At 39.7% G+C, this 14015-nt stretch overlaps 1 protein-coding gene across 1 annotated transcript; it reads left to right on the top strand.

The window, feature by feature from the left end:
- The first annotated feature begins 3768 nt into the window (after positions 1-3768).
- LOC118567169 (tripartite motif-containing protein 35-like) lies at positions 3769-5676 on the top strand. The gene is made up of 2 exons (XM_036151624.1): positions 3769-3857; positions 3954-5676. The coding sequence occupies exon 2, from the start codon at positions 3971-3973 to the stop codon at positions 5354-5356; it is 1386 nt and encodes a 461-aa protein (XP_036007517.1). The 5' UTR covers positions 3769-3857; positions 3954-3970; the 3' UTR covers positions 5357-5676.
- Positions 5677-14015: the final 8339 nt, after the last annotated feature.

Genomic DNA, 14015 nt, shown 5'->3' with positions numbered 1-14015 from the left:
ATTCAATTTTATTTATATAGCGCCAATTCAAGAAACATGTCATCTCAAGGCAACAACCTACCCCACTACCGGGGTAGGTTGTAACATCTGCTGGGGTAAGTTGTAACAATTAGACAAAAGAAGCAAAAATAGAGGCCACACCATGTGATATGCTTCAAAAAGAGGTTTACTGAATTAAAAGAACAATACAAGAACAATGTCTCTCTCTCTCTGTGACTGACCATAACTCAAATATACTCTGTGTGTGTGCATGTGTGTAAATTATTCTACTAAAACAAACTTCCTTAACACGTATAATGTATGCTTATGTATGTATGTATGCTAATGAACACTGAACAAACATGTAGGTCTAACAAAAACCAATGTCAATGTGTGTGTGTGCTTGTGTTTGTGTCTATGTGTGTGTATCCTTAATCAGAGTCACAGTGGTGACAAATGAATGATGGTAGCCCAGGAGTGCAGGCTTGGTGGGCCCAGAGACTGCATAGGGCACATTTTACTCACACTTCTTGTGGCTTTGAGTTACCAAATGGCTCCATACAGACAACACAAAAATATTCATTGTCTGAGGTCTCAGAATCCTCAGCATTGGCTTTTAACATTTTCTTGGCAGGCTTTCTCTTCTTCTTTTGCTTGCCTTTATTCTTTGCAAAGAAACTCTTCCTTACATTTTTGCTTCCTCTTCTCTGTTCTTCTTCCATCAGTGCTTGTTTCACCGGTGTGTCAGTGAGTATTTCACATTTCCTTTTCTTCCTGATCCTGCCAGTTGTTTTCCTTGGCCCTGCTTTTGGAAAGCTCCAGATGTCAGTGATGTACCTGGGTCGGGGCAGTCAGTGACTTGTGAGGGTGCATAGTCACACTCCTCAAAAATGTCAGGATTGAAGGGCCAAATACCTGTGGACTGGAAACCGGCTTGAATGTTTTTCGGTGTTGTAGCTGCAGGCAGAGCAGTCTTCACAATACCTGAAATATCATATATCGTCATCGTCTTGCCAGTGTGCGATTTGCAAAAAAAAAAACAGAGGGGGGGATAATTTCCTCGATTAATCACATAATGTCGATATGTAACTTGAGATTATTTGCAAATTAATTGTATGTTTTATCCTTTTATTTATGAAAGTTTAATAGCCTGTTTGGGCATTTTAATATGCAATTTGCAATAAATGACACTAATAAAATAAATGCTTGTACAAAAAATATTTTTATTTTGTTATTTTTCAAGCACTTTTGAGAATTGGAATGAAAACATCCTAGTGACAAATGTTAAACTCTGGACTATAATGGCTAAATGACTAATCATGACGCCCTGATGTTTACACAATGTGTAAAAAAATTTGTAAATAAATACCATGCCGATATAATTTTTTTGCCTCTTAAAAAAAGATAGACATGGTCTCTTGGCAGGATTCATCTTCATCCGGGCATCACTTGCAGTGTTCACCATTTTCTTAAATGGGCCGTAGACACTGCGATCCAGTGGCTGAAGTTTATGGCTACAGTGGGGGGGTGGCACTATTCCCTTTTAGCAGAAATCAATAGCTTTAACATATATATGTGAACAGTGATTATCCAGCAAAAGTAAAACCTTCTTCTCTGGGCTGACCTTTGTGTGTTTTGCATAAAGAGCAAGGAATAACATCTATCCTGAGACGTTGCCACTTCTTGCACGCCCTGTTGGCCCACTCTGAATGAAGAGTTCCTTGTAACGTTTACGGGAGAATACAAAGAAGGGAGGAACTGCATCTCCCGGCGCTTGCACAGCGCATGCTACTGACACGAGCACACCTCTCTCACCTGATGTCATCGCACTCACCTGCTTGACCCCACGACGAGCAACAACACGGTCTGGTGATTGGACTGTTGTTACACCAGTTTCATCTACATTCCATATATCGCTCCCGTCAAAGTTGTATCTCTCAATGACCTGTCCAAGGCTGTTGAAGAAACGTTCCACGTTTTGCCGGTTAAAACTTGTGGCCCGTGTAAGGCTGGTGCCTCAGGACTCCTTATTGAAAGGGTAGGGTTCCGCTTCATAAATCATGTGAGCCAGTCAGGCCCTGCCATCTGCTTCTCATCCCATGTTTGTGGGCGTTTGATGTTATATGTTACTGCCAGTTGATATGCAAACTTTCTGACCTAAAAGAAAGAGAAATAGAAAATCAGAGTACATAGACACAAAAGGTTTTTCAATTTGTCTAACACCTACGCTGGTATTCAATTCTTCTCTTGTCTCCAGTGACTAACCTGTAATATGCTTACCTCACGTGGAGTCAGTCCATAATACAGGTCTGCTGTCTGAGTCAAATAGTCAGCCAACACTTCCTCCTGCACCTCAGAGAAGATTTTGTTGCTGCTCCAATAACCTACACTGGGAAGATCACTGGATCCCTGTTCCATCAGCTTCTGCAGTGATTTGCAGTATCTGCTCAGTGTTACATGGCAGATCCCATGCGCCTTCGCAACTGATCTGACTGACTTGCTCTTCTTTGTGACCTCATCAGATGCCTTTTTTTTAAAACATCTGCAGGCACACCTCTATCAGTCTTTCGTATCCACTGCCTAGGCATTCTGTAAAATTATCCAAATCAAAATGTTCTTAGTTGTATGTAAGGGAATGGTTGTAACACTTTTTAAAGATGTGTTACAACCCACCCCAACCCTGTCAGCCATGTTTAGCTAGCTGTAGTAGCATAGCGGTTTGAAATTAGCACGGGAAAATGCATCACATTTTGTCTTGAGAAATTACATTTTCATCTAATGTAAGTAACATGCTTTTATCTGCAACAGTATAAGTACTAAACAAAATATAGTCATGGTCAAAAAATTTACTTTCTTACCTCAAAATCCGTTTTTTCTCCTTAGTATCTGCATGTGCATGTTTCCAGCCTTGACAATCACAATATGGGATTGGGGAGGAAGCGGGTAAACACTGAAATGATCATGTGACTCCTATCTTATCCCTGATTGGTGGAACTGGTGGTGTTACAACTCTCCCTATGTTACAACCATACCCGGTCCTCCCCTACATGCAATAAACATGTAGAGAATAATAAAAATAACTCTAACAAACTTTAAGAAGCGTTTGTTTCTTAAAGAAAAACAATAACATCAAACTCCTGCCATTCCACTCTTCTGAAAGCTTGAGGCCACCAGATCATTCTTCTCTCTGACTGGTTGACTGGAGAGACTCCTGGACCCAAAGGTTCTGTGGGTTCCTCCAGGCCTAGCTCCTCTCAGGTTGTAAAGCTGCACATTGTGATGCTGATGGTTGCTTCATGCTCGACTGACGGATCTTTGGACCTCTATTGTTACACATCTTTAAACTGCTGCATCTAAATCTTCTGTTTATATTTTCATTTCTGCAGCTCAGTTGGGGAGGTTCTTCTGGGAGTGCTTGCTCCCCTTCCTAGGGTTGAACACCCATCGCTCCTCTGGAGGTTTGCCTCCTTTTGCAGATCTGTAGGAGCTATGGCGGCTTCTTCCCATTCTATATCACTATTATCTACATTTGCAACATTATTAAGTTTCTTTTAAAAATGTATTTTCCTTCAGTATTCTCAGGCTGGTTTAGTTTTTAGGATTTATAAAAAGAAAATATCTGCTGTCACTTGGACAAAAACCTTAAAAAGAAATACCAAAAAGGTTGTTTTTATCTGATGTCTGTAAATGAAGGAGAACCTGTTCAGCTGCAAGCAAAGTTAAAATGAAACCTTGGTAGAAAAAAAACAGGTTTAAGCTCCGCCTCTCACCTAACACACCTGAAACAGCCTGGAACCAGTTTTCATTTCTGTCATAGAGACAAACCAGCAGCTTCGTCTGAGTCCAGGAGAAAAAAGAGGAGACCTCCAACCCTGAAGGTGAGTTGGACCCAGAACATCACTCAGAGTCACTTTGAGGAACGTTAGTAGAGGAGGGAGGAGAACCATGACTGACTGGACCTTCTGTGTTTTTAGCTTCACTCAGAGACTAAATGGCTTCCAGATTAGAGGAGGATCTCTGCTGTCCGGTCTGTAAAGACGTCTTTAAGGATCCGGTTATTCTGTCATGTAGCCACAGCTTCTGTAAGGAGTGTCTGAAGACCTGGTGGAGAGAGAAAGCAGCACAAGAGTGTCCAGTTTGTAAGAGAAGATCCTTGACCAAAGATCCACCCTGTAACCTGGTTCTGAAGAACCTGTGTGAGACCTTCCTACAGCAGAGAGACCAGAGAGCTTCAGAGGATCTCTGCAGTCTGCACTCTGAGAAACTCAAACTCTTCTGTCTGGACCATCAGCAGCCAGTGTGTCTCGTCTGCAAAGATTCTAAAAAACACATCAACCACAGATTCCGACCCATCGATGAAGCTGCTGAAGATCACAAGAAGAACCTTCAGGAAACTCTGGAACCTTTAAAGGAGAACCTGAAACTCAGGAAGAAAGTTCTAGAGGAATTTGATCAGACAGCAGAACACATGAAGGTCCAGGCCCGACACACAGAGAGGCTGATTAAGGAGCAGTTTAAGAAGCTTCATCAGTTTCTAGCAGAGGAAGAGGAGGCCAGGCTGGCTGCACTGAGGGAGGAAGAGGAGCAGAAGAGTGGAATGATGAAGGAGAAGATGGAGGCTCTGAGCAGAGAGATAGCAGCTCTTTCAGACACAGTCAGAGCCACAGAGGAGGAGCTGAGAGCTGAAGACGTCTCATTCCTGCACAACTACAAGGCTGCAGTGGAAAGAGTCCAGCGCTGCCCCCTGCTGGAGGATCCACAGCTGCCCTCAGGAGCTCTGATAGACCAGGCCAAACATCTGGGCAACCTGGCCTTCAACATCTGGAGCAACATGGAGAACATGGTCTCCTACACTCCTCTCATCCTGGACCCAAACACTGCTAATCCACGACTCATCCTGTCTGAAGATCTGACCAGTTTGACTAAAGGAGAGATAAAGCAGCTTCCTGATAATCCAGAGAGGTTTGGGTTATTTTGGCGTTCTGTCCTGAGTTCTGAGGGCTTCAACTCAGGGAACCACAGCTGGGATGTTGATGTTGGAGACAGTGAAGCCTGGATGCTTGGTGTGTTAGCAGAGTCTGTCCAGAGGAAGAGATTCATAGAGTCTGGATGGTTGGTTCTAGGGTTCTCTAGAGGTAAATACTCAGCAGTGTCTCCTTCATCTCCCATGGTTCTCTCAGTCCAGAAGAAGCTCCAGAGGATCAGAGTGAATCTGGACTGGGACAGAGGAAAGCTGTCCTTCTCTGATCTGGACACTAACTCACACATACACACCTTCACACACACCTTCACTGACAAGATGTTTCCCTACTTCTACATTGTGGGTAAAGTAAAAATCCTACCGTTGAAGATCTCAGTGAGCAAACAGCAGCTCTGATGTTCTCAGCATGAAGAACACAAATTCCAGATGAAACCTTGATGATCTGATTGAAACTCAGTGATTTTAAACAGAATCTTGGAGCTTTTTATTCTGAATTACTTTGAATTTAAATTTAGTTCTTGGGATACTTTATATTTTGGGTTATTAACCAGATTTATTTGTAGGTTAATAATTATTGAAATGTTTAATAAAATGCACTGGATTTTATTTAGGGGATTTAGAGGGAAGAGTCCTGAATGTAAATGCATGCCACACTTTTCTGGTATTTGTTTTTACATTTTTATTTTGCTCCACTTAATAAAATCTCAGCAGATTTATTGACATTTATGTTTTTAATGCTGCAAAACGTGGAAAAGTTAAAGGGGGGATGAACTCTTCTGCAGGACGCTGGATGTGAAGCTGAATAGTTTTTATACTAAAAGTCAAATTAATAAGAAAAAATGTATAAATTTTATTATTAAAATGGAACGACTGGTGCAAAGCCATGTCTCGTGTAAATGAGCAAGTAGCTTTATACTTTGGAATAATAATCAATAACAAAGAAAATCTATTAGCATTTAAACATCCTGTGGACGCACACTTGATATGCATCAGGATCGCCTTCTGTTATTTTGATGCATTTCCTCAACATTAAGATTTGTTTCCTCAGTATTTGAACTTTATTCTGTTAGAAAAATAAAAATAACTACCAGGTTTGTTTTCCTTGAGTGATCCAGAAACTCCTTCGTGGCCGACTTTAAGACATTTTTTGCAAATCAACTGAGACTAAACAAACTAATGGCCCACACACATAAAAGAAGAGTTTTACTGTTTTTATTCAGCTTAATTAGAACCAAAAAGTCCACCTTCTCCTATCATTTAAAGTAAATTGAGTTATTTACCATATGAAACTTAATTCAGAAAATAATAAAGTTTATATCTTGTCTGTTTACAATATTAATTTGTTTCTAGTCACGCCGATGACCAAATATTACATATTTGCAAAATATTACTACAGTCACATCTCTTCATTTGCTCCGTTAACGCTGCTGTTGAAGAAATTGATGCGGCTGCCGCTGATTGGCCCGTTCATAGACATTATATATGTAGACGCGTCGTTAGGCGGGTTCTGCCTATACTGAATGTCTTTTTAAAATATGTTTAGTAATAGGATGAAAATAATCTTTAATAAAGTAAATGTAAAGCAGGCAAACAGCAGACCGAAAATCTTCACTATCTTCACATTTTGAATAAAAAAAACTAATTTCTTACCACCTAGAATGCCTTTTCCCTTAAAAAAAATAAGAAGAGCAGAAGTAACATTAAACAAGCTTGCTTGCATTAGAAAGTTGTCATGAGTTAATTAGTCCTTAAATATTTTCAACCACAATGGTGTGATTATAGCACGATATAAGATAAAAAAAACTGGTGAAGAAATAAATGTAATCATTGCATTCTCACCAGTTCTGCAGAGACTGAAGAGAAATGTTGCCCCACAAAAGATGCCACCCAGAGTCAGACCTACTTCAATGCTCCATAAAAGAATCTCAGCATTAGGAGGAGGAGCTGTTTGTCCAGGGTCTACCTGCAGCTACAAAGGAATGTGTTTAATTTTTTTTTAAATGTGGACAGGTAGGCAACGAGCGGTAGGAATAACAATGGTGTACCGAAAAAAAATGATTGAACCCAGTTAGCTATGAGGTCCTCAATCTCCTTTTTCCTTTATTTTCTCCAAAAATAATCCAAAATGCAAGTGCAAGTGCAAAAATTGCAACATAAAGTGCATGTGGGCATAGCAGCAATAGTTTCCTAGCAGCAGAACAACTCAAAGGGTTTAAAGGGTTCAAACCTAACTAGGTAAAACCATTAAAACCATAGACATAATATAAGAGTAGACGCGTCATTGGGCGGGTTCTGCCTATGCTGCAATGCGTCAGAGCGTCCGCCATGTTAAATCTTAGAATATACTTTGTATTCGTAATATTATTATTTTTGTAATATTATAAGTTTATTTTCGTATCATTCTCCTGAATTTATTCTCGTAAAGATTAAAAATAATTACTCCAGGAGTGAAATAATTCTGCAGACTGTGACTATTCTGGAAATGTTCCCTCTTAATGCTCATAATATGACGTTTTTCTCATAACATTACCACTTTCGTGTTGTTGTTTTTTTACTTTATTGTCCTAGGTCTTTTTTTCTCATATTAATAATTTTACCCCTTTAATACTCCCCCAAAAAGTCTGTTCCTAAAATTTCACATGTGACACGGTTTTATGAAATGATGAAGACCACAATGTTTAGATTTAACAAATTGATCCTTATATTCATAACACACACACACACACATATCTATATATAAATAATAGGGCTGGGCAACGATTAAAATATTTAATTGCGATTAATCGCCCTGATTAATCGCGATTAATCGCATTGTATTTACAAACTCCAAGAATGAATTCAAAAGTAGTGTAAAGAGCACTTTTATTTTAATGTTCTGCTGCCATATGAACAAAAGTGTTGTAACATTTGTAGCACTTATCAGTAACACATATTTAGTGTAAAGCTCAACTTAAACATGTAAAACAAAAAATAGCAATAATAATAAATCAAAGCTTATTGCCACTGACAGGGAATTCTCTTTATGGGGAAAAAATCTACCAAAAACAGGCAATTTCTGAGGTAACAGCAGGGAGCAGCATTACCATTTTATGTTCAATACCAAAGTTTAACTTGGCAGTGGTTACAACTAACTTGTTTCTGTCATATTCGTTGCTCGAAGAACTTTAAACTGAAATGCTTGCTAACTAGATATGCTTGCGTTGCTTGCGTTTATTTGACATTAACACGCGTTTTTTTGTTGTTGCTTTCTCGCGTGCATATAGTGAATGGCAGGGAAAAAACAGGCAAAAACACATGGATACTTTGAAACGCGAAGCGACTTCACCGACGGCGTCTATGCAGACCCCCCCGCTCCACACAAAACTTGTTCCGGCCGCCAACTCACCGCCTCGCCTAAGCAAATTCCTGCGGGAAACACCGCCTTCCCCATGTTGGCTTTGTTTTTTTTCCGGGCAGCACTTTTCTTCCTCTGAAGAAAAGTGCTTGGCTGACAGCGAGGTTATTGGCGCATTATCGCCACCTACTGTTCTGATTCAAACCCCTACACCGCAGCAACAGACCTTCACAAAATAAAAGCATGTGAGCAACATGCGTTAACGCGCGTTAAAGAAAATATCGCCGTTAATAGTCTAATGAGTTAACGCGAAATTAACGCATTAACTTGCCCAGCCCTAATAAATAAACAAACTGAACTATCTGGACGCTTATCCCAAAACTCTGGAGTAGTGATGGTGGATGAGGCTTTATGAAGCGTTTCGACACGTTGCCAAACTGCATCGATACTGTGTCACTAAATACTGACACCTGCTGGACGTTAAAAATCCCTACAGGCAACCTAGTTGACAGTTAACTGACACTGATTTGATGACGTAGTATACAGAATAATACAACTTAAGTCATTGTTGCATTGTTTTATTTTATATTTTCATTTGAATTTAAAATATCTTTGATTTTTTTTTTAGATACAGTCAATAAATAATGTGAACCTGTATCATAACGTAACAACCTCTGAGTAAACATGTTGTGAATGAGGATGCTTGTGGACTGGCATTTTTTTTTTTTTTTTACAAATTTTTATTTAAAAAAATAAGTGGTTTCAAAGTTTTGATATCAAGTCTGTTACGCTTTTTTGATATCACTTCTCCAGCTGTAGAAAACAGCCGCTCACACACAGATGACGCTGGAGTGCAGAGAAATTGTTATGAAAAGCAGAAGAGGTTTGGACAGACTGTCTTTTGGTTTTTCCAGTCTATCATAGGATCTTGGGACCCTCTGCTAAGTATCTATGCACCTCCTGGATGGCATCAGCTGTGGCACTTTGGGTCTACCTGCCCACTTCAATGTTAAGATGTTGCCAAATGTTATGTAAAAAGAACAAATTGTCATTTTAGTACATGATTTATAAACAACAAACTGTCCAATAACATGCCTGAAGTAGGGGCAGACAGCTTTTGTGAAGATGGTCCTGGCTGGGGCTCATTTGGGGTCGTCAGATAATTTATTTCAATATTCTCAGCCGCACATCGCTTTTCTAACACAACGAAGGAACGCTCTCAGTTCTGAACAATTTCTTTGTGCTGCTCTTCATTTTTATGCCAACGGCAGCTTTTTAATAACGTAGGAGATGCAGAATTTTTTTCAGAGGCCACTGTATGTTGCACTGTCAGAAATATTACTCAGTTATAGTTTAAAGGTGTTCCAGAATGAAAGCAATAATTTATTCTGTATCACATTTTGGCACTTCCAGCTCTAATTTTCCATTATATATAGCCTATGTGGTTAATATAAAGTGAGGTTGGCACAAATTAAACACCTACAAGATAATCAGTGTCAACTAATTTTTAGAAGGATTGGTGAACAATGGCAAAAAGATGAGCATATCAGTTATTTCAATAACTCACACAATCCCATCATTAATTGCATGTGTTGAATATAGCCAATTGATGCTTTAGTTGAGCACCGTTAAACATAAGGAAACTTTTAACTTAACCTTACCTGGTTAAACTGTACTTCATCATGATTTGCTGCCATGTCATTTCAATGCTTTTAGTAATCAATGCCCCCCCCCCCACATACTCCCCCTTTAGTGTTGAACGAGTGAAGTGTGAGAAAACAGCTTTAATTCTCCATCACATAAGTTTCATATTGCGCATGCATTGACTTTTTCAACAATTCTCTCTTGCAGTTTTCAGCAGCAACGCCATTGTTTCTTATGGTTTAATATTGTCCATATGCCTTCTTTAAAGATTTCTAATTCTACTCGCAGGACATGCGCACTTCCAAGCTTATTTCCAGTCGTTGCCATGGTGAATCACGTTATTTGCGTTCCATTGATCGGGCGTTTTTTCATGCTCACATTCAACTCATGGTTGATTGGACGCTGTTGTGTTTAGTTACCTGACTTATATCATCTGTTCTGAAACTAGAAACGCTGAGTATGACAGAGTGATGTAGAACTACTCAGAGTAGATTTTTTCTGAAACGGAGCTCAGATGTCCTCCAGCAGCCTAAGCCTATAGCAGCATAACTACAGAGGTAGCTCAGGGTAACATGAGCCACTCTGACTATAAGTTTTGTCACAAAGGAAAGTTTTAAGCCTTGTCTTAAAAGTAGACGGGGTGTCTGCCTCACGGACCAAAACTGGGAGTTGGTTCCACAGCAGAGGAGCCTGATAGCTAAAGGATCTGCCTCCCATTCTACTTTTAGAGACTCTAGGAACCACCAGCAGACCTGCAGTCTGAGAGCAAAGTGCTCTGTTAGGAACATATGGGGTAATCAGAGCTCTGATATATAATAATAATAATAATAGAACTTTATTGATCTCACAATGGAGAAATTCACTTCTGCATCTTAACCCATCACTCTTGGGGAGCAGTGGGCTGCCACTGTGTGGTGCCTGGGGAGCAATTGGGGAGTTAAGGGTCTTGCTCAGGGATCTAGAATGGCAGCTTGTGGGAGTTGAACTCAGAACCTCTGGGACTGAAGCTCTGTGCTCTAATCACTAAGCCAACACTGCCCTTTTTTTATTGCCTTTTTGTGGAGCTTGATTATTAAGGGCTTTATACGTTAGAAGAATAATTTTAAATTCTATTCTTGATTTAACAGGAAGCCAATGAAGGGAAGCTAAAATAGGAGAAATATGATCCCTCTTGTTGATTTTTATCAGAACTCCTGCTGCAGCATTTTGGATCTGGAGGTGTACTGACGCCTTTACTTGTTTCTCTTTAATCTAAAAATATTTTTGTGTATGGAGTAAAAAGTGAAAGAAGCAGTTAATAAAGCTGCCATGTGCGTAAATCATGTAAATGAGAATTATATTTTTATTAAATAGGTTTCTGAGTAAACAGCACACATTGGTCTGAAGGACCTGGACTCTGCTTCCTTCAGGTCACTCAGTCATGGGAATTAATTAAAAGTACATAGCCACATTGAATGCTTATAAACAAAGACCAAAAACCGTTTGGTCATGATCAAATAAAGTTATAGACACCAAGCCTCCATGCTGATGGTCGTTTTTTGTGGATAAAAAAAAATCTTTTTAAGACATACCGATATAACAAGTTCTACAGTTTCATCCCCCCACACTGGTCATAACTCCCTGTATTATACGTTTGTATTTTAAAAAGTATAAACAAGTATAGTAATAAAATTAGGTTTCTGTCCTTTTAATCCTCTAAAACATATGTCAAACAGGCTCAAGGCAATTTATCCGGCACCCAAGAGCCAAAAAAGGCATATGTCATAAAGTAGAGGCATATATCCATCTAGTGGCTAAAACTGGGCCTCCTGTAGCGAATGTTGATTTTTTTTAAAACCGTGTAGTAACATCGTCCCGCCACTAGATGTCAGTTTTCCCATAACTATAAACAATGTCACGAAATGTCCAAAAGGGGAAGAAGTGATTCAGAATGAAGAGTTTAAAGTGTAACTCACCCCGATATGAACCCATTTTGGCAGATAAACTGTATAAACTGAATTATGGACTTAGGACTCAGATACACCTCATCTGGACCAGAACTAAAGCAGGAAGCAGTTTGTGATTGTTGGTCCCTGCAGAGAGACTTCCAGACGATCCTATTCACCTGCAGACCAACCTTTGGCAAAGCAGGTGTAGCCATGATGCTGTGAAGCACATTATGTTATTTTAGCACTACTCTCCATCTTTTGTATTTGCAGTTATAAAGTCAATAATTTTATTTGGCACTAACATAACATTAGCCTTGATGATAAGATAAGATTGATCTCACATTGGAAAAATTCACTTGTCACATCAGCTCAATAGTCAGTAAATAGTCAGGAGCAGGAAAGGGTGCATCAGTTATATACAGTGGATCAAAAAGAAAATGAGAAAAAAATAAGAATAAAAAAAGGAAATCAGAGTAGGCAGATGATGTCATATACAGTCAGGTCCATAAATATTGGGACATCAACACAATTCTAATCTTTTTGGCTCTATACACCACCACAATGGATTTGAAATGAAACAAACAAGATGTGCTTTATCTGCAGACTTTCAGCTTTAATTTGAGGGCATTTACATCCAAATCAGATGAACGGTGTAGGAATTACAACAGTGTGTATATGTGACTGCCACTTTTTAAGGGACCAAAAGTAATGGGACAATCTGCTGCTCAGCTGTTCCATGGCCAGGTGTGTGTTATTCCCTCATTATTCCATTTACAAGGAGCAGATAAAAGGTCCAGAGTTCATTTCAAGTCTGCTATTTGCATTTGGAATCTGTTGCTGTCAACTCTCAATGTGAGATCTAAAGAGCTGTCGCTATCAGTGAAGCAAGCCATCATTAGGCTGAAATATCAAAACAAACCCATCAGAGAGATAGCTAAAACATTAGGTGTGGCCAAATCAAGTGTTTGGAACATTCTTAAGAAGAAAGAACGCACCGGTGAGCTCAGCAACACCAAAAGACCCGGAAGACCACGGAAAACCACTGTGGTGGATCACCGAAGAAATCTTTCCCTGGTGAAGAAAACCCCCTTCACAACAGTTGGCCAGATCAAGAACACTCTCCAGGAGGTAGGTGTATGTGTGTCAAAGTCAACAATCAAGAGAAGACTTCACCAGAGTGAATACAGAGGGTTTACCACAAGATGTAAACCATTGGTGAGCCTCAAAAACCGGAAGGCCAGATTAGAGTTTGCCAAACAACATCTAAAAAAGCCTTCACAGTTCTGGAACAACATCCTTTGGACGGATGAGACCAAGATCAACTTGTACCAGAGTGATGGAAAGAGAAGAGTGTGGAGAAGGAAAGGAACTGCTCATGATCCAAAGCATACCACCTCATCAGTGAAGCATGGTGGTGGTAGTGTCATGGCGTGGGCATGTATGGCTGCCAATGGAACTGTTTCTCTTGTATTTATTCATGATGTGACTGCTGACAAAAGCAGCAGGATGAATTCTGAAGTGTTTTGGGCAATATTATCCGCTCATATTCAGCCAAATGCTTCAGAACTCATTGGACGGCGCTTCACAGTGCAGATGGACAATGACCCAAAGCATACTGCGAAAGCAACCAAAGAGTTTTGTAAGGGAAAGAAGTGGAATGTTATGCAATGGCCAAGTCAATCACCTGACCTGAATCCGATTGAGCATGCATTTCACTTGCTGAAGAGAAAACTGAAGGGAAAATGCCCCAAGAACAAGCTGAAGACTGAAGACCGTTGCAGTAGAGGCCTGGCAGAGCATCACAAGGGATGAAACCTAGCGTCTGGTGATGTCTATGCCTTCCAGACTTCAGGCTGTAATTGACTGCAAAGGATTTGCAACCAAGTATTAAAAAGTGAAAGTTTGATTTATGATTATTAATCTGTCCCATTACTTTTGGTCCCTTAAAAAGTGGCAGTCACATATATACACTGTTGTAATTTCTACACCGTTCATCTGATTTAGATGTAAATACCCTCAAATTAAAGCGGAAAGTCTGCAGATAAAGCACATCTTGTTTGTTTCATTTCAAATCCATTGTGGTGGTGTATAGAGCCAAAAAGATTAGAATTGTGTTGATGTCCCAATATTTATGGACCTGACTGTATAT

This window comes from Fundulus heteroclitus, chromosome 20 (assembly GCF_011125445.2).
Source record: "Fundulus heteroclitus isolate FHET01 chromosome 20, MU-UCD_Fhet_4.1, whole genome shotgun sequence".
Taxonomy (NCBI): Eukaryota; Metazoa; Chordata; class Actinopteri; order Cyprinodontiformes; family Fundulidae; genus Fundulus; species Fundulus heteroclitus.
Note: the sequence above shows the minus strand (reverse complement) of the source record. Positions and strands in the feature narration are given on the sequence as shown.

Coding starts and splice junctions, on each gene's coding strand:
- LOC118567169 (XM_036151624.1), top strand. CDS start 3,971: ATGGCTTCCAGATTAGAGGAGGATCTCTGCTGTCCGGTCTGTAAAGAC.